Genomic DNA, 21104 nt, shown 5'->3' on the forward strand with positions numbered 1-21104 from the left:
CCTCTTGACTGTAATTAATGTGTTAAATACATAAAGTAAAGCAGATTTTGTCAGTTTTAATATATAGAGAGCATTTTGGTTATAATGGAAAAAAATTTGCTGGTCCACCTGAATCCATTATATGTGAGTATTATTGTAAGTGGAATTGGTTAACTTACATTTTTCTTACAAACTAGGAACCTAAAAGCCACCACGTACTGAACCACATTGTTTAATCACTGCTCATTTAAAAAGTCAACAGAACTTATTACATTACACGCCACGCGACTAGTCGAAAATTAAATACTAAATATACTGCAGCAGAAATTATCCGACACAAAAGAGTTAACATTTGCATGTGGTCTCGTGGTGTTAAAGTGTCTGATGCAGCGCTCTGATTAAAGACACTGTCTGTGGACTTTTCAGCACAGCAGCAGTGCTACAACTATCCAATATTAATGTGTTTCTAACATTTTAAACATTATTTATTGGCAGTACGTTGGATTAGTGGTTTGTACTGTTGCCTCACAGCAAGAAGGTCATGGGATCGATTCCCACCTGTGGCCTTTCTGCGTGGAGTTTGCATGTTCTCTCCATGTTTGTGTAGGTTTCCTCCCACATTTAAAGACATGCAGGTTAGGAGAATTGGAAACTTTATAATTGTCCAGGTCTCCCTTACAAAAGAGCTCCCGATCTCAATGGGACTAACCGGCTTAAATAAAAGTTAAATTAAAATAAAAAAAATATATATAGCTAAAACATAACAGCAAATGACATGAAATATAACAGAATTATGAAATATGACGTATGCATCATATTTAAATTTAATTTCTTATAACATTAAAAACATTACAAAACTTGAATTAATTTTACTCTGCTTCACTTGAACAAAGTTCCAGCCAATCCTGAACATGCAAAAAGATTTACTTCTGTTTCTGTTGCCTTTTTCAAATGTAAAACTACATAATTTCAGACACACTTTGCTTTTATTTCACCATTTGTCACTTTTTTCTGCACACTGCAGCACCCCTGAGTAACTCTTGACATTAGCAGCTCTATGGATTGAATAAGCGAAGTGCGCATCTTGGGCCACGCAGTGCATTATGAGTATGCTAAGTTTTTCGGCTACCAATCCACATTCAAAGACGGCGGAAAGCAGCGAGGAGTGCTATGATTTGGACCATTTCAACCGCTGGAAAGTTGACGATTTAAAGTGTTTTTGTAAGCTCCGCGGATTGTCTGTTACAACCAGGACTACGTACGGTAGTGGACAGAAATGGAAAGAAGAGCTGGCTGCGCTTGCCGGTGCTGCATCGGTACAGAAACTACCATTGGTGCTGACAAAGGAGGAAAAGAGAGCTGCTGTTGAAAATGACTACCAGTCCTTGTTGATAATTGGAGACAAACAAATTTCTGACCCTTTGAAGGCAACTGACGGATGGTTAGATGAAGTCCAGGGTCTGTAACTGTGGATATTGCAGAATATTTGCTAAGCAGGGATGAGAAATCGCTACTTCGCCGGCTTTGTTATGACTACAAGGAAGGTGGGCCTCGCATATAACTTCTTTGGTGTCATGTTTGTTTTGATAAGTTGACAGACATACAATGATATGTGCATGCATGCAGTTCATTTATAGAACATGTCAGTATTACAATATTGACATGTCGCGCCATGAATGACATGGCACAACATTACAGTCATAAGCCGATGCACAAAAACGGCACCATCAACCACATTATAATTTGGCACAGTTTCAGGATATTGACAGAATAAATGTGTGCAAGAAACTTACGTCCATCTGGAGCTTTCTTTTCTGTGAGGAAATTATATAGAATGAACGGAGGTTTACAACCACATTTCTTCTTTCCATCTTTGGGTGGTCTTGGCGGAGCTTTGCAGTCATGTGTTTTCAAGCCTATAAATTCCGTTCGAGCATTTGAAAACACAATGCGCACCTATCATTATTGTATGCGTCACTTAAGGCCTTTGAAACAATCCCTGTAAGCCTTAACTTTAACAGCCCTCAAATGCTACCGTATACGAAATTCAATGGTAGTGGTGTGTGTTTGGTAGCTGGAATTTTTGACACACGCATGCGCAGATGTGTTGCGCACTTTGCTTATTCAGCACTCCTGCGAGGCGGTTTTGTTGTGTCGAGGTGCTGGGACTTGGCGCTGGGCCTCAGGACGCACACTTTCAGTAACAAGTGTGTTTCAGGACTCAGTAATGCTGGTGTGCTCAAACAGTCGGTCGATCGCAGACTGAGTTCCAGTCGCTCGCAGAAAAAAAACTAAAAAAGTCTGTCACTGGACAGACTGGAGAGGATTTAGTGCTGCTGTAAAGGACTGATGCAGAAGGTGGCAGCAATACACCAATAAGAATGCTGGCTTGTGGTAAACGCCAAAGAAAAAGAAGAAACGCCGTAGAAGAAGAGTGAGGTAATGCTAAAAAAATTTGAAGACTTATTTTCATCCAGAGTGGGAGGAGGAGTATTTTGTCATTTATTCGAATGCCAAATCCATCTGTCCATCCATCTGCTTTAGCAAAGAAAGGGAAATCGGAGCGGCATTTCAAAATTAGCCACAAACATCCCGGCTAAATCACCTCTGCACTCCTGGAAAGTCCAGGAATTGAAAAGTGGGCTAGCAGCAAAGTGGTCCATAAATATAGAAGGCGTGATGGATGTGGCGAACAAGACTGCGTGTACTGTTTGGGCCAGTAGTCTGCAGAAGCGTTTATTCTGTGTGCAGCTGGAGGAGACGTGCATATGGGAAAAAGGCTATTTACACGACTGAGGTGTAAAATAGAATTTAGTACACTCCCATTTGCACCACCCTCATCTCCACAAACTTAATATATATTAGAAACATTTACTACCGTGGTGCAAATTAAACTTTAATATACCCTTATTTGCACCATGATTTGGTAGTTCTCGATTTACACCGCTGTGGTGTAGTTAAGGACTTAGTTTCTACCATATTTGCGTCACCTGTGGTGTAAATAGCCGGTCTGTGCGCAGACATTGATCTGTTGCTGCACATGGAGGTAAATTTCTGCAACAGTTTTTTGAATTGTTGCCCAAAATTAAAGAATTTCAGAAATGTTCAAACCATGCTAATTATACACAGTGTATAATCAGCATAGTTATACACTGACAGCCAGCGGCTCTTATTTAAACTTTTTTTAACTATCAAGTAATCAAATAAAATAGCACAGTGCTGTTTCATATTTCTTTTTACTAGCAGACCTGACTTTTCTGAAAGCAGCAAAATGTTCCATGCATGTTCCATGGACCAAAATGTCCTTTTGCACACTTCAGTTTAACCTTTTCTGTAATTCTGCATTTAGATTCCTCAAGTAACTCAACCTACACAAACATTTGCATTGAGCTTGAGGCGTTCCAGAGCAGGGTTGTGCAAAATTCAAAATTTAATTTAAAATGACTTGAATTTCACTTCTTGACTTTCAGTTGACTTTTTAACTGATGTAGCAAACACAACACAAATTACAATTTTAAATGGCTGAAGTTTGAACAGTTCTGTTCTGAAGGCCTGCATGGTCTCCCAGAAATGTTGAATGACTTCAGGGTCACTTGACTTCAGGGTCACTATTTTTTTAATCTTCTTTTTTTACATCTCATGGTAGTGTAAAACTCAGTTTGCAGATGCTGGTGTTCCATCAGGTTTCATTTCATGGCAGGCCTGTACTTTGGTGGTTTTGAGGATGTTCCTAACATCTGCTCTCAGCTTAGGACGAGAGTTTGGGTCTTTATCAGGACCGTGGCTGCACCTCCCAATAACTCTCTCGTGTCCACCTGTGTGAACTGATGTAATAATAAATTTCATGCATCGGCGCTTTACTGTATTAAACCGTTTAATACTTTACTGTATTAAACCGTCACTTTGAGACCTGTGATCAACTTTGTGGCAGGTTCCCAATGGAGACTCCTTAATTCTTCTGGGGGACTTCAGTGCTCACTTGGGCAACAATGGAGAAACCTGGGGGACTAATGGGCCCTCTGATCTGAACCCAAGTGGTGTTTTGTTGTTGGACTTCTCTGCTGGGCATGGATTGTCCAAACACACACCTTGTTCGAGCTAGGGTGCAGCTGTGGAATATTTTTGGAATCGAGTATTCTATCGAGTCAATCAATCAATCAATCAATTTTTTTTATATAGCGCCAAATCACAACAAACAGTTGCCCCAAGGCGCTTTATATTGTAAGGCAAGGCCATACAATAATTATGTAAAACCCCAACGGTCAAAACGACCCCCTGTGAGCAAGCACTTGGCTACAGTGGGAAGGAAAAACTCCCTTTTAACAGGAAGAAACCTCCAGCAGAACCAGGCTCAGGGAGGGGCAGTCTTCTGCTGGGACTGGTTGGGGCTGAGGGAGAGAACCAGGAAAAAGACATGCTGTGGAGGGGAGCAGAGATCGATCACTAATGATTAAATGCAGAGTGGTGCATACAGAGCAAAAAGAGAAAGAAACAGTGCATCATGGGAACCCCCCAGCAGTCTACGTCTATAGCAGCATAACTAAGGGATGGTTCAGGGTCACCTGATCCAGCCCTAACTATAAGCTTTAGCAAAAAGGAAAGTTTTAAGCCTAATCTTAAAAGTAGAGAGGGTGTCTGTCTCCCTGATCTGAATTGGGAGCTGGTTCCACAGGAGAGGAGCCTGAAAGCTGAAGGCTCTGCCTCCCATTCTACTCTTACAAACCCTAGGAACTACAAGTAAGCCTGCAGTCTGAGAGCGAAGCGCTCTATTGGGGTGATATGGTACTACGAGGTCCCTAAGATAAGATGGGACCTGATTATTCAAAACCTTATAAGTAAGAAGAAGAATTTTAAATTCTATTCTAGAATTAACAGGAAGCCAATGAAGAGAGGCCAATATGGGTGAGATATGCTCTCTCCTTCTAGTCCCCGTCAGTACTCTAGCTGCAGCATTTTGAATTAACTGAAGGCTTTTTAGGGAACTTTTAGGACAACCTGATAATAATGAATTACAATAGTCCAGCCTAGAGGAAATAAATGCATGAATTAGTTTTTCAGCATCACTCTGAGACAAGACCTTTCTGATTTTAGAGATATTGCGTAAATGCAAAAAAGCAGTCCTACATATTTGTTTAATATGCGCTTTGAATGACATATCCTGATCAAAAATGACTCCAAGATTTCTCACAGTATTACTAGAGGTCAGGGTAATGCCATCCACAGTAAGGATCTGGTTAGACACCATGTTTCTAAGATTTGTGGGGCCAAGTACAATAACTTCAGTTTTATCTGAGTTTAAAAGCAGGAAATTAGAGGTCATCCATGTCTTTATGTCTGTAAGACAATCCTGCAGTTTAGCTAATTGGTGTGTGTTGTCTGGCTTCATGGATAGATAAAGCTGGGTATCATCTGCGTAACAATGAAAATTTAAGCAATACCGTCTAATAATACTGCCTAAGGGAAGCATATATAAAGTGAATAAAATTGGTCCTAGCACAGAACCTTGTGGAACTCCATAATTAACTTTAGTCTGTGAAGAAGATTCCCCATTTACATGAACAAATTGTAATCTATTGGACAAATATGATTCAAACCACCGCAGCGCAGTGCCTTTAATACCTATGGCATGCTCTAATCTCTGTAATAAAATTTTATGGTCAACAGTATCAAAAGCAGCACTGAGGTCTAACAGAACAAGCACAGAGATGAGTCCACTGTCCGAGGCCATAAGAAGATCATTTGTAACCTTCACTAATGCTGTTTCTGTACTATGATGAATTCTAAAACCTGACTGAAACTCTTCAAATAGACCATTCCTCTGCAGATGATCAGTTAGCTGTTTTACAACTACCCTTTCAAGAATTTTTGAGAGAAAAGGAAGGTTGGAGATTGGCCTATAATTAGCTAAGATAACTGGGTCAAGTGATGGCTTTTTAAGTAATGGTTTAATTACTGCCACCTTAAAAGCCTGTGGTACATAGCCAACTAACAAAGATAGATTGATCATATTTAAGATCGAAGCATTAAATAATGGTAGGGCTTCCTTGAGCAGCCTGGTAGGAATGGGGTCTAATAAACATGTTGATGGTTTGGATGAAGTAACTAATGAAAATAACTCAGACAGAACAATCGGAGAGAAAGAGTCTAACCAAATACCGGCATCACTGAAAGCAGCCAAAGATAACGATACGTCTTTGGGATGGTTATGAGTAATTTTTTCTCTAATAGTTAAAATTTTGTTAGCAAAGAAAGTCATGAACTCATTACTAGTTAAAGTTAATGGAATACTCAGCTCAATAGAGCTCTGACTCTTTGTCAGCCTGGCTACAGTGCTGAAAAGAAACCTGGGGTTGTTCTTATTTTCTTCAATTAGTGATGAGTAGAAAGATGTCCTAGCTTTACGGAGGGCTTTTTTATAGAGCAACAGACTCTTTTTCCAGGCTAAGTGAAGATCTTCTAAATTAGTGAGACGCCATTTCCTCTCCAACTTACGGGTTATCTGCTTTAAGCTACGAGTTTGAGAGTTATACCATGGAGTCAGACACTTCTGATTTAAAGCTCTCTTTTTCAGAGGAGCTACAGCATCCAAAGCTGTCTTCAATGAGGATGTAAAACTATTGACGAGATACTCTATCTCCCTTACAGAGTTTAGGTAGCTACTCTGCACTGTGTTGTTATATGGCATTAGAGAACATAAAGAAGGAATCATATCCTTAAACCTAGTTACAGCGCTTTCTGAAAGACTTCTAGTGTAATGAAACTTATTCCCTACTGCTGGGTAGTCCATCAGAGTAAATGTAAATGTTATTAAAAAATGATCAGACAGAAGGGAGTTTTCAGGGAATACTGTTAAGTCTTCTATTTCCATACCATAAGTCAGAACAAGATCTAAGATATGATTAAAGTGGTGGGTGGACTCATTTACTTTTTGAGCAAAGCCAATAGAGTCTAATAATAGATTAAATGCAGTGTTGAGGCTGTCATTCTCAGCATCTGTGTGGATGTTAAAATCGCCCACTATAATTATCTTATCTGAGCTAAGCACTAAGTCAGACAAAAGGTCTGAAAATTCACAGAGAAACTCACAGTAACGACCAGGTGGACGATAGATAATAACAAATAAAACTGGTTTAAAAACTGGAGTAATTGGATAAAAAGTACTTTTGTCTTTTTAAACAATATCCATAGTGCCATGGCTTTCTCTAAGCAATGGCACAATGTCGCTTGTGCCATCATGCAGATTTTTAAGTTGAGGGTGTTCCCTCTCTCTGTTTTCCCGGGTAATGATTTTTTTTCACATTGTTAATTAACACATAGGCAAGACGCGTTACGAATGTCATATTTGCGTCATTCTTGGCACTTTCCTGCCATTCTTAACCCTCTGTGGTCCGAAGGCATTTTTGGACAGTTCACTAGCTTGGCATAAATGTTTTATTATTGCTGTTAAAAGCTCACCCTGTATCCCACAATCAAGTGGTATATCTCTTTTTTTTTTTTTTTTCATTACAACCTGTATTTTCAGAATATATATGCCATAGTAGTGTTTTATAAGTGTAATAAAAGTTTACGATCAGAAATAAGAAAAGAAAAAAAAAAGCGAAAAATAATTTTCACACATTTATTCAAAACACACAGCAAACTACAACCCCTGGCAAAAATTATGGAATCACTGGCCTCGGAGGATGTCATTCAGTTGTTTAATTTTGTAGAAAAAAAGCAGATCACAGACATGACACAAAACTAAAGTCATTTCAAATGGCAACTTTCTGGCTTTAAGAAACACTATAAGAAATCAGGAAAAAAAAATTGTGGCAGTCAGTAACGGTTACTTTTTTAGACCAAGCAGAGGGGAAAAAAATATGGACTCACTCAATTCTGAGGAATAAATTATGGGAATCACCCTGTAAATTTTCATCCCCAAAACTAACACCTGCATCAAATCAGATCTGCTCGTTAGTTTGCATCTAAAAAGGAGTGATCACACCTTGGAGAGCTGTTGCACCAAGTGGACTGACATGAATCGTGGCTCCAACACGAGAGATGTCAATTGAAACAAAGGAGAGGATTATCAAACTCTTAAAAGAGGGTAAATCATCACACAATGTTGCAAAAGATGTTGGTTGTTCACAGTCAGCTGTGTCTAAACTCTGGACCAAATACAAACAACATGGGAAGGTTGTTAAAGGCAAACATACTGGTAGACCAAGGAAGACATCAAAGCGTCAAGACAGAAAACTTAAAGCAATATGTCTCAAAAATCGAAAATGCACAACAAAACAAATGAGGAACGGATGGGAGGAAACTGGAGTCAACGTCTGTGACCGAACTGTAAGAAAACCTAAACAGAAAAAAACAAGGTTACAATGGGCTAAGGAAAAGCAATCGTGGATGACTGGATGAAAGTCATATTCAGTGATGAATCTCAAATCTGCATTGGGCAAGGTGATGATGTTGGAACTTTTGTTTGGTGCCGTTCCAATGAGATTTATAAAGATGACTGCCTGAAGAGAACATGTAAATTTCCACAGTCATTGATTATATGGGGCTGCATGTCAGGTAAAGGCACTGGGGAGATGGCTGTCATTACATCATCAATAAATGCACAAGTTTACGTTGATATTTTGGACACTTTTCTTATCCCATCAATTGAAAGGATGTTTGGGGATGATGAAATCATTTTTCAAGATGATAATGCATCTTGACATAGAGCAAAAACTGTGAAAACATTCCTTGCAAAAAGATACATAGGGTCAATGTCATGGCCTGCAAATAGTCCGGATCTTAATCCAATTGAAAATCTTTGGTGGAAGTTGAAGAAAATGGTCCATGACAAGGCTCCAACCTGCAAAGCTGATCTGGCAACAGCAATCAGAGAAAGTTGGAGCCAGATTGATGAAGAGTACTGTTTGTCACTCATTAAGTCCATGCCTCAGAGACTGCAAGCTGTTATAAAAGCCAGAGGTGGTGCAACAAAATACTGGAGCGTTCTTTTGTTTTTCATGATTCCGTAATTTTTTCCTCAGAATTGAGTCATTCCATATTTTTTTCCCTCTGCTTGGTCTAAAAAGTAACCGTTACTGACTGCCACAGTTTTTTTTTTTTCCTGATTTCTTATAGTGTTTCTTAAAGCCAGAAAGTTGCCATTTGAAATGACTTTAGTTTTGTGTCATGTCTGTGATCTGCTTTTTTTTCTACAAAATTAAACAACTGAATGAACATCCTCCGAGGCCGGTGATTCCATAATTTTTGCCAGGGGTTGTATAATAAACAACTATTTTGACACTTTATAAAGGTAAGTTTGGGTCTTGTACAAAGAATGTACAAAAATAAACATTCTAAAATAAACTCATGCACATTTTGAACAATATATACAAAATGGTCTGCGCGTTTTGTCTTTATGCCACATCTTAAAGCAGTTTCTGTCTGCTATTACACAAAGCTTACAGCACAAACTTTTTTTTTACCAAAATGGAGTTTGACTCTCTTTTGGAATGTGTTTCAGCATGTTAACAACCTCTCTTCACAGTTTGAGGCCCTGTTAACACCCCTCCCCCCTCCTTTCATTCAAATTCTGTAATTGGCACTTTACGAGTATTCCCTGGCCAACTAAGTGAATCATTTCTCTGTGACAGTCTTTGTTCCACGTGAGGTAAGAGACCCTCTTACGCTGATCTCCTTCATTCAAATGCGCAGCGCTGCGCTTTTACGCATGGAGCCAGGGGGCTATTCAGACAGCATTTACATGCCACGGAGTAAGACATTACACCTAGAAACCATCTTTGGGATACCATGTAAGACTGTTCTGCCCTACGATTGGATATTGGAAAACCATGTGATGGTGAACCAATTCCAATTGGACGCTCACATTGCGCACGTCATCACACAGCTTTTATGAGTACAAAGATGGTGGATGGCTGACCGAAAGTCTGCAGAGTTAACTTTAAAGCAAAAAAAACAAAGTAAGTTTCTATCTTATATCATTAACAAGTTATTTATAATTTAGTAAAACATGTACCTAGCCATCGTATACAACAGCATCGGCCCCAGAGGGTCAACGTGACTTAACGCATCTGAATAGATGGTGCGTGATATATGTGGAGCATGTTTTTGGTTGTCAAAAAATCTTCCACAAATGTCACGCACCACCCTCATTTTGCCTCACGTCGTGGAGGTCACAACTGAGCGTGTTGATCCGTCTAGATCCCTCTGGTCACCATCCCTCTGTTATGATGCGCTTCCAGCCGTTGCTGAACCCGTAGGCCATCATCCGTCACTGTTACACGTTGTTCTCCTTGTCTGAGTCAGGACCTTTCAGATATGTTTGTCTTTTGCAGTGGGATAGATGCACCCAAGATGACCTCTGCAATTTTCACTGCAGTGGGGGTGGTTAGCAGCACTTGGAATGGACCCTCCTCCTCAGAGATGAACAGTTCTTTCTCTTAATGGTCTTTATCAGCAATCTATCGCCAATCTGGATCTGATTCTCAGGGTCCTGCACAGAAACAGGAGAGTCTGGTATCATGTTAGAATGTGTGACATTATGTGTCATATAATCAACTAATTCCTCATCTTTACTGTCAGGCCCACCAATTTTTGTAAATCTGGCATTCTATAGGGCCTCCCGTGCAAAATTTCAAATGGGGTAAAGCCAGTCCCTAAGCTGGGTGTTGTATGCATGTACAACATGCCCAAATCCAAACAATAAACCCAAATTCTCCCCGTTTCCTGATCCCATTTTTAATTGTTCCATTTGTTCTCTCCACTAAATCTGCACTTTGAGGATAATAAGCGCAGTGCGTTTTTGCATTTATTTTCAGGTGGTTCTGTTAAGTGCTGGATGATTTTATTTACAAAATGTATGCCATTATCACTGTACAATGTTTCAGGTATCCCATGTCTTGGGATTATATCTCTACAAAGAATCTTTGCAACTATCAGAGCATCTGCATGTTTAACAGGGAATACATCAGTTAATACTAGGCAATATTTTTCCCCTTCACCTTGGTTCTGCTCAATGAAATCCTTTTGGATTATTTGGAACGGGTATTGAGGTGTTGGAAATTTCCCTCGTATTGGCCTCTTTCCCCTGGGGTTTTTGCATATGCCTGAAACTCAAAAATTGATTATTAACCAGTCCAACTCCTATGACTCAAAACAGTAGCCCCCCAAAAAGGCTGCGGGGCAGGACTGGTTTATTCGAGGATCAGGCATATACACCATCAGCAGTTTGGCAGACGTTTTGACGCCCCCAAAGAACTTCTCCAGACGCCGGGGCATGATTCTGCATATCTTGCGAAATTTGTAAATGTGTGCTGTCAGGTGCAGAAAGCAGGACCATCAGTGAACCCTGGGCCAGAGCTTTAGCAGTCCCATCAGCAACAACTGCAGGAAGCTGGACTGCTTTCAGCAATGACAGCAAAAGATCTTTGTGTGAAACTAGCTTCCCAGATGAGGTACTCATCCCACTATTGAGCAAATCTATCTCTATATTGGGCAACAACATAGACTGTCGAGAAAGCATACGGACTATCAGTGTATATAGTTACTCTTTCCTTTCATTAATCTGTGGGCCTCTGTCAAGGCTATGAGCTCTGTAGTCTGGGCCGACACAATTTGGTTAAAGATTGAGCAATAAAAAGTGGTGTCGGCCAAGACGACAGCATAGCCTGAAACGTTGGACATTCCTTCAGGATGTTTTTTTACAGAAATCACTAAAAGTGATTAAATGAATGAATGATAAGAATTGATTGTTGATTCTTTAGTAATTTAGCTCTGAATAGATCTGTTGACTGAAACCCCAATAACAAAATAGACATAAATGAAAAATTGAATAAGGCATACATGTCTAATAAACGCTTCATCGGTTGTTTTTGAAAGCCTGCTGCTGCCTGTGTGATATTCAGCAGGGGGTAATAGCACCTCCTGAAAGTTAATATTGTCACAATCAAAACACAGTAGGATCAGAATGTTACGTTATTATTTGTTGCCTTTTACATTGCTGTCAATTCACCCTCACCAACATTAATGCTTTCAACAGGAGCACTATAAGCATGTTACAGTAGTCAACCCATTTTCACTATCCACACACTGCACAACCTTCTGCTCTGCTCTCCGGCTGGAGTGCTTAAATTACACTTTGTTTCCAAAACAAAACAACCCAAAACTTGGTAATAATGCAAAACAACATTAAAGCTGGAATTGATTACATCAAATAAACAATATCTCTCTAAATTTAACAGTAACAAACACTTTAAAAATGCAACTATCATGTAAAACCCCTGTGTTTCAGGTGTTATAGCACAACAAAATATCGCTGCAGTGTTTCTCAATTTCTCAAGTTGTGGGGGTATGGAGTGGCAGAGAGAGGAGGGAGGTGAACATTTAGAGCTTCCCTCAGCATCTGTGTGTACAGTAGTGTTCAGAATAATAGTAGTGCTATGTGACTAAAAAGATTAATCCAGGTTTTGAGTATATTTCTTATTGTTACATGGGAAACAAGGTACCAGTAGATTCTCACAAATCCAACAAGACCAAGCATTCATGATATGCACACTCTTAAGGCTATGAAATTGGGCTATTAGTAAAAAAAAGTTAGTCACACGACTGAAAAGCCACCGAAAGCCGTCTGAATCTTCCGAATGGTGGAAGAGGTGGGCATCATTTTTCGGAGTCCAGCATGTCCTGTGAGACTTCAACACAGAGTTGCTTTTGCTCCGCAGTCAGCAGCTTCAGCACGAATTTCACCGCCACTCTTTTCATGACCAAATCTTCTGTCACAGTGGAATGTGCCGAAAAAGTGCTGATGTCCACCTCTTCCGCAATTTCTCAGACAGTCACACAACGGTCCTGCATCACCACAGCATTCACTTTGGAAATGATCTGGTCATTTCAGCATGTTGATGGCCGCCCAGAGCATGGTGCACTCTCCACCGTTGTGCGGTTGTCTTTAAACCGGTTGTACCGCTCCTTAATCTGTGTGATGCTCATAGGATTGTCACCGAAAGCCGTCTGAATCTTCCGAATGGTTTCCACCTGGCTGTTGCCCAGTTTCTGGCAAAATTTGATGCAGTAGCGCTGCTCCAGTTGTTCCACCATTTTCCTTGCAATGAAAATCCAACGAGAGCACAACTACGTCCTCACACAAAGGCTGCTTGCCAGCAAATGATGCAATCGACAGGCGTGAAAAAATTCACGCATGCCCACGAAGGTTCAAGGTTGGCTCATGCAAGCACACGTGATTCAAATCCATCAGGTTTTTGCAAAAAATAAAAAAGCCGGATACTTTTCTAACAGACCTCGTATGTATATAAATGTGTATATCAATCAATCAATCAATCAATTTTTTTTATATAGCGCCAAATCACAACAAACAGTTGCCCCAAGGCGCTTTATATTGTAAGGCAAGGCCATACAATAATTATGTAAAACCCCAACGGTCAAAACGACCCCCTGTGAGCAAGCACTTGGCTACAGTGGGAAGGAAAAACTCCCTTTTAACAGGAAGAAACCTCCAGCAGAACCAGGCTCAGGGAGGGGCAGTCTTCTGCTGGGACTGGTTGGGGCTGAGGGAGAGAACCAGGAAAAAGACATGCTGTGGAGGGGAGCAGAGATCGATCACTAATGATTAAATGCAGAGTGGTGCATACAGAGCAAAAAGAAAAAGAAACAGTGCATCATGGGAACCCCCCAGCAGTCTACGTCTATAGCAGCATAACTAAGGGATGGTTCAGGGTCACCTGATCCAGCCCTAACTATAAGCTTTAGCAAAAAGGAAAGTTTTAAGCCTAATCTTAAAAGTAGAGAGGGTGTCTGTCTCCCTGATCTGAATTGGGAGCTGGTTCCACAGGAGAGGAGCCTGAAAGCTGAAGGCTCTGCCTCCCATTCTACTCTTACAAACCCTAGGAACTACAAGTAAGCCTGCAGTCTGAGAGCGAAGCGCTCTATTGGGGTAATATGGTACTACGAGGTCCCTAAGATAAGATGGGACCTGATTATTCAAAACCTTATAAGTAAGAAGAAGAATTTTAAATTCTATTCTAGAATTAACAGGAAGCCAATGAAGAGAGGCCAATATGGGTGAGATATGCTCTCTCCTTCTAGTCCCCGTCAGTACTCTAGCTGCAGCATTTTGAATTAACTGAAGGCTTTTTAGGGAACTTTTAGGACAACCTGATAATAATGAATTACAATAGTCCAGCCTAGAGGAAATAAATGCATGAATTAGTTTTTCAGCATCACTCTGAGACAAGACCTTTCTGATTTTAGAGATATTGCGTAAATGCAAAAAAGCAGTCCTACATATTTGTTTAATATGCACTTTGAATGACATATCCTGATCAAAAATGACTCCAAGATTTCTCACAGTATTACTAGAGGTCAGGGTAATGCCATCCAGAGTAAGGATCTGGTTAGACACCATGTTTCTAAGATTTGTGGGGCCAAGTACAATAACTTCAGTTTTATCTGAGTTTAAAAGCAGGAAATTAGAGGTCATCCATGTCTTTATGTCTGTAAGACAATCCTGCAGTTTAGCTAATTGGTGTGTGTCCTCTGGCTTCATGGATAGATAAAGCTGGGTATCATCTGCGTAACAATGAAAATTTAAGCAATACCGTCTAATAATACTGCCTAAGGGAAGCATGTATAAAGTGAATAAAATTGGTCCTAGCACAGAACCTTGTGGAACTCCATAATTAACTTTAGTCTGTGAAGAAGATTCCCCATTTACATGAACAAATTGTAATCTATTAGACAAATATGATTCAAACCACCGCAGCGCAGCCTTTATGAAGAATGAGATCAAAGACAAATTCAAAGACAGCAAATCAAAGTAAAGACATTAATAATTGATAATATATTGAAAATTCCTGACAGAAAACAAGCGAGACGAGAGCCGCATGGAGCCACACATCCAGCTCTGTCTCCTCCTCCTCTCTGCGCCACTCCATGGCACAGAGCCCAAGTCAGCATGCAGTCACAAAGTTCTTCTGCTGTGGATTTTGAGGAGCAAACTGGAGCGATCTGAATTGTTCAGCAACTGACAGTTGGATGAATATGGGTGTGTGTGTAGAGACAGTTCGCCTCATTCCCTGAAAACTCCCTTCTGTCTGATCATTTTTTAATAACATTTACATTTACCCTGATGGACTACCCTGCAGTGGGGAATAAGTTTCATTACACTAGAAGTCTTTCAGAAAGCGCTGTAACTAGGTTTAAGGATATGATTCCTTCTTTATGTTCTCTAATGTCATATACCAATACAGAGCAGAGTAGCTACCTAAACTCTGTAAGGGAGCTAGAGTATCTCGTCAATAGTTTTACATCCTCATTGAAGACAACTTTGGATGCTGTAGCTCCTCTGAAAAAGAGAGCTTTAAATCAGAAGTGTCTGACTCCGTGGTATAACTCACAAACTCGTAGCTTAAAGCAGATAACCCGTAAGTTGGAGAGGAAATGGCGTCTCACTAATTTAGAAGATCTTCACTTAGCCTGGAAAAAGAGTTTGTTGCACTATAAGAAAGCCCTCCGTGAAGCTAGGACATCTTTCTACTCATCACTAATTGAAGAAAATAAGAACAACCCCAGGTTTCTTTTCAGCACTGTAGCCAGGCTGACAGAGTCAGAGCTCTATTGAGCTGAGTATTCCATTAACTTTAACTAGTGATGACTTCATGACTTTCTTTGCTAACAAAATTTTGACTATTAGAGAAAAAATTACTCATAACCATCCCAAAGATGTATCGTTATCTTTGGCTGCTTTCAGTGATGCCGGTATTTGGTTAGACTCTTTCTCTCCGATTGTTCTGTCTGAGTTATTTTCATTAGTTACTTCATCCAAACCATCAACATGCTTATTAGACCCCATTCCTGCCAGGCTGCTCAAGGAAGTCCTACCATTATTTAATGCTTCAATCTTAAATATGATCAATCTATCTTTGTTAGTTGGTTATGTACCACAGGCCTTTAAGGTGGCAGTAATTAAACCATTACTTAAAAAGCCATCACTTGACCCAGCTATCTTAGCTAATTATAGGCCAATCTCCAACCTTCCTTTTCTCTCAAAGATTCTTGAGAGGGTAGTTGTAAAACAGCTAACTGATCACCTGCAGAGGAATGGTCTATTTGAAGAGTTTCAGTCAGGTTTTAGAATTCATCATAGTACAGAAACAGCATTAGTGAAGGTTACAAATGATCTTCTTATGGCTTCGGACAGTGGACTTATCTCTGTGCTTGTTCTGTTGGACCTCAGTGCTGCTTTTGATACTGTTGACCATAAAATTTTATTACAGAGATTAGAGCATGTCATAGGTATTAAAGGCACTGCGCTGCGGTGGTTTGAATCATATTTGTCTAATAGATTACAGTTTGTTCATGTAAATGGGGAATCTTCTTCACAGACTAAAGTTAATTATGGAGTTCCACAAGGTTCTGTGCTAGGACCAATTTTATTCACTTTATACATGCTTCCCTTGGGCAGTATTATTAGACGGTATTGCTTAAATTTTCATTGTTACGCAGATGATACCCAGCTTTATCTATCCATGAAGCCAGAGGATACACACCAATTAGCTAAACTGCAGGATTGTCTTACAGACATAAAGACATGGATGACCTCTAATTTCCTGCTTTTAAACTCAGATAAAACTGAAGTTATTGTACTTGGCCCCACAAATCTTGGAAGCATGGTGTCTAACCAGATCGTTACTCTGGATGGCATTTCCCTGATCTCTGGTAATACTGTGAGAAATCTTGGAGTTATTTTTGATCAGGATAGGTCATTCAAAGCGCATATTAAACAAATATGTAGGACTGCCTTTTTTCATTTACGCAATATCTCTAAAATCAGAAAGGTCTTGTCTCAGAGTGATGCTGAAAACTAATTCATGCATTTATTTCCTCTAGGCTGGACTATTGTAATTCATTATTATCAGGTTGTCCTAAAAGTTCCCTAAAAAGCCTTCAGTTGGTTCAGAATGCTGCAGCTAGAGTACTGACGGGGACTAGCAGGAGAGAGCATATCTCACCCGTGTTGGCCTCTCTTCATTGGCTTCCTGTTAATTCTAGAATAGAATTTAAAATTCTTCTTCTTACTTATAAGGTTTTGAATAATCAGGTCCCATCTTATCTTAGGGACCTCGTAGTACCATATTACCCCATTAGAGCGCTTCGCTCTTAGACTGCAGGCTTACTTGTAGTTCCTAGGGTTTGTAAGAGTAGAATGGGAGGCAGAGCCTTCAGCTTTCAGGCTCCTCTCCTGTGGAACCAGCTCCCAATTCAGATCAGGGAGACAGATACCCTCTCTACTTTTAAGATTAGGCTTAAAACTTTCCTTTTCGCTAAGGCTTATAGTTAGGGCTGGATCGGGTGACCCTGGACCATCCCTTGGTTATGTTGCTTTAGACGTAGACTGTGGGGGGGGTTCCCATGATGCACTGTTTCTTTCTTTTTTTGCTCCGTATGCATCACTCTGCATTTAATCATTAGTGATCGATCTCTGCCCCCCTTCTCGGCATGTCTTTTTCCTGGTTCTTTCCCTCAGCCCCAACCAGTCTCAGCAGAAGACTGCCCCTCCCTGAGCCTGGTTCTGCTGGAGGTTTCTTCCTGTTAAAAGGGAGTTTTTCCTTCCCACTGTGGCCAAGTGCTTGCTCATAGGGGGTCGTTTTGACCGTTGGGGTTTTTCATGGTTATTGTATGGCCTTGCCTTGCAATATGGAGCGCCTTGGGGCAACTGTTTGTTGTGATTTGGCGCTATATAAGAAAAAAGTTGATTGATTGATTGATTCACAGCGTGACAGAACTTAACATTGCACTGTTACGCGCAACAGTGTGGAACATTATTCTTGACCATGCGTAATGGTTCCTGATAATTCTCCAACAACACGTGCCAGTATTCATAACGCGTGGTAACAGGTTGCAGCAGTTCCTGAGGGCACCTGACACCTCTGCCCCGAATCATCACATTCGTCATCAGCTGCCAAGAAGGTATACTTCGTGGCATTCATGACTTGCCGTCGTTATGTGTAAATGCAGCTTAAGAGTTTTCGAGCTTTGCTGAACCATAAGCGCACCTGGTTTGTGATAGCTTCAGTGGTCTTGTGGACTTCAGGACATTCTTTTTTCTTTCTTATTGCACATTTCATTTGCACTTTTCCTTACTGTAATTTCCATGTTTAGTCTATATTTATACAGGCCGTGCAGAGTGCAGCTCATCCGAAGTCAAAATCCTTGTTTTTCTTTGGAGACCTCTGTGGAAAAACACAGCCTTTGAAAAAATGGCTGTGAAGTGCAGTGTTTACAAAAAAGCTGCACTGAAAAACCAGCTGTGCAACCTGTTGATAAAAACTATCAAATCTGAATAGACATTTTTTTGGAAAAGTTTAACATGATTCATTTAAGGTACATGTCCTTTTGCTTCATCTGTGGAGGTGAACAACAACCAGTGGACCAAACTCTGTTTGTATATATGTATATATATATATATATATATATATATATATATTCACTTTAAATCCACAGTAAGTCCATTTCAGATGATCAGCGCGGACCCTTTGTCTTAAAAGGCTTTATTTTACTCAGCTTGCAGTTTTGTAAACTTATAGCATCGCCTGTTACATTGGTTAGCTCTTACATTAGTTATGCACATGCCCTATGGTCTTCTTCTCTGTTTTTTGTGGGAGTGTTACAACGCCACATACAGGCCTGGGATATGTACTACAGCTTTAACCCTCTGGGGTCCCAGGGCATTTTTTGGACTGTTCACTCACCTGGCATAAATGTTTTATTAATGCTGTTAACAGCTCTCCCGGCATCACACAAGTTTTTTTTTTTGTCTCTTTTTTTCAGGACAACCTGTGCTTTCAGAATATATATGTTTTTGTTGTTTTATGGGTGATTCTTTAACTACGGGCACTATTGGCCTTGTAAATGTAATTTTCACCACACCATTGCCTTACAATATAAAGCACCTTGGGGCAACTGTTTGTTGTGATTTGGCGCTATAACAGTCGTGTTCAGAATAATTGTAGTGCTATGTGACTAAAAAGATTAATCCAGGTTTTGAGTATATTTCTTATTGTTCCATGGGAAACAAGGTACCAGTAGATTCTCACAAATCCAACAAGACCAAGCATTCATGATATGCACACTCTTAAGGCTATGAAATTGGGCTATTAGTAAAAAAAAAAAAGTAGAAAAGGGGGTGTTCACAATAATAGTAGTGTGGCATTCAGTCAGTGGGTTCATCAGTTTTGTGGAACAAACAGGTGTGAATCAGGTGTCCCCTATTTAAGGATGAAACTAGCACCTGTTGAATGATCATGGTATAAACCAGATATTTGTATTTGCTGGACAAAAGCAAAAGTCTCAATGCTTTTGTATGGTTTTCCATGTAATAAACACATGATTCAAGGGTGGTGATTATTAACAAAATGCTGCTTGCTGCCTGAACTGTAATATGGTGCCAAGTTTCACACATATCCCTGCGTGTGATGAACCAATCCAATTTAGATCAGAGCCCTCTGCGTGGCTGCGAACCCTCCTCGGAGCCTGACGCGCACCTACTAAACGACGGAGACCGCAAAGGGCTGTGATTTGTCACTTTTACGTTTTCACTCCTCTCTTCATATTTGAAAAGTTTTTGCAGTGCGCCTGCCGATTACATTTCGATCACGGGTCACATTACGTTTGGCAGAAAAGTCCACAGATATGACCTTCACAACACGACGTCGGAAAAAGACACTCAAATGACCCGCAATTCACGGAGGGAAATTGTACGTACCGTACTGTTGGTTTGGAGGTTGATGATTGTATAAAGAAGTAGAGCTCGTTGAGGGACAAAATAATCCAGAAAAGGCCGCTGTTCCTGTGGTAAATTGAGTAAAGATGCAACAGATGACTTTAAAAGGGTCACACGCACATCAACGTCCTTGCATGGCCACAGTTATGGAGTTGCAAAAGCATAAATCAGGCTTTAGGTACGACTAGTAGTAAGGTACCACTTCACAGCAGACTCACAAAAAGCAGATTTTGTCCATTTTGTACATATAATGGAAATGCATCATATGTATAAAAAGGACAAAACCCGTTATAACGGACAAAATTCGCTGGTCCACCTGAATCCATTATATCCGAGTTTTACTGTAAATGACAACCAGCAAGTAGAACCTTTACTGGCTTTGTCCTTAAATAAGTTCCACCTGTAAGGGTGGAATAAGGGTCACAGAAAGAAAAATACAGACACGGATTACTTTTTAACAACCAAATATTCCTTTTTCTTCACTTTCTGTAAAGTTCTAACAAATTTGTTCATTTTTTTCTTCATGTTTTGATTTTGAATAGAATGTACAGTGTTCCCAATGCATTTCTCTGGAAATAAAAGCTATTATAAGGATTTTCACTTTTTAAACACAGCTGTATGTGAGAAGTTGTGTGGCTTAATATTTGTGTTGGTCTTCATAAATTGATTTGTTTTACTGCAGTGTGGGCAAAGCTGAAATCCCAGAAGGCATCGGAGCGATGGCAGCCAGACACCGAGGTCAGTCAGCAACTCCAGATTACTGCCGGAAAAACAAAAAAAAAATATTCACTAATAATTTATATATTAATTCTGTTTTTCAGGAAGAATATGAGGACTCGAGTGGAAATGTGGTTAACAAGAAGACCTACGAGGATCTGAAGAGACAAGGCCTGCTGTAGGCCTATGAAAAGAAGCAACAGTTTGATTTTTAATTTTTTTTTTTCCCATATTAGTTTATTTGTAACAGTGTTTTTGATAAACGTGTCACATCTAATAAATATGATGAATGCTTTTTCCAGTATCTTGTCAGATTTTTGTCACGCTCTGGGATAAAGTAGGATTTTAATCAAGCTGTTCTCATGAAGCCTCGTCTGCTAAACCGGAATTTTTTTTTTTTACTTTTAATCCCAAACAGGAAAAAACTAAATTCTGTATGGATCCACACCAAATATAAAATCTAAAAGTTGGGCAGGGTCAGAAGGTTTCCACATACGTAAATCTTGGCTTGAGTCTCCCATGTGCCTTCTGGCAAGCTTGCTGAATATTCCTGTCTTCTTTTTAAAGAGTCTTTCTGTTGTATAACTGTTGATGCAAGTTTCTCCTTAAAGGT

The 21104-nt window shown here is 39.9% G+C and overlaps 1 protein-coding gene and 1 long non-coding RNA gene across 2 annotated transcripts in view; one reads left to right on the plus strand and one right to left on the minus strand.

The window, feature by feature from the left end:
* Positions 1 to 20792, plus strand: part of LOC117502352 (splicing factor 3A subunit 3-like) — a gene marked incomplete at its 5' end in the record, with an annotated part of 46119 nt that extends 25327 nt beyond the window's left edge. The window contains 2 exon segments of the mRNA XM_034161388.1: positions 20457 to 20512; positions 20596 to 20792. Coding sequence (XP_034017279.1) covers positions 20457 to 20512; positions 20596 to 20673 — 134 coding nt within the window.
* Positions 7048 to 20450, minus strand: LOC117502198. Its single transcript, XR_004558223.1, has 3 exons — positions 20127 to 20450; positions 12068 to 12075; positions 7048 to 7060 (listed from the first exon to the last, which is right to left on the minus strand). It is a non-coding gene; the product is annotated as an uncharacterized LOC117502198 (long non-coding RNA).
* Positions 20793 to 21104: the final 312 nt, after the last annotated feature.

This window comes from Thalassophryne amazonica, chromosome 20, assembly GCF_902500255.1.
Source record: "Thalassophryne amazonica chromosome 20, fThaAma1.1, whole genome shotgun sequence".
NCBI lineage: Eukaryota > Metazoa > Chordata > Actinopteri > Batrachoidiformes > Batrachoididae > Thalassophryne > Thalassophryne amazonica.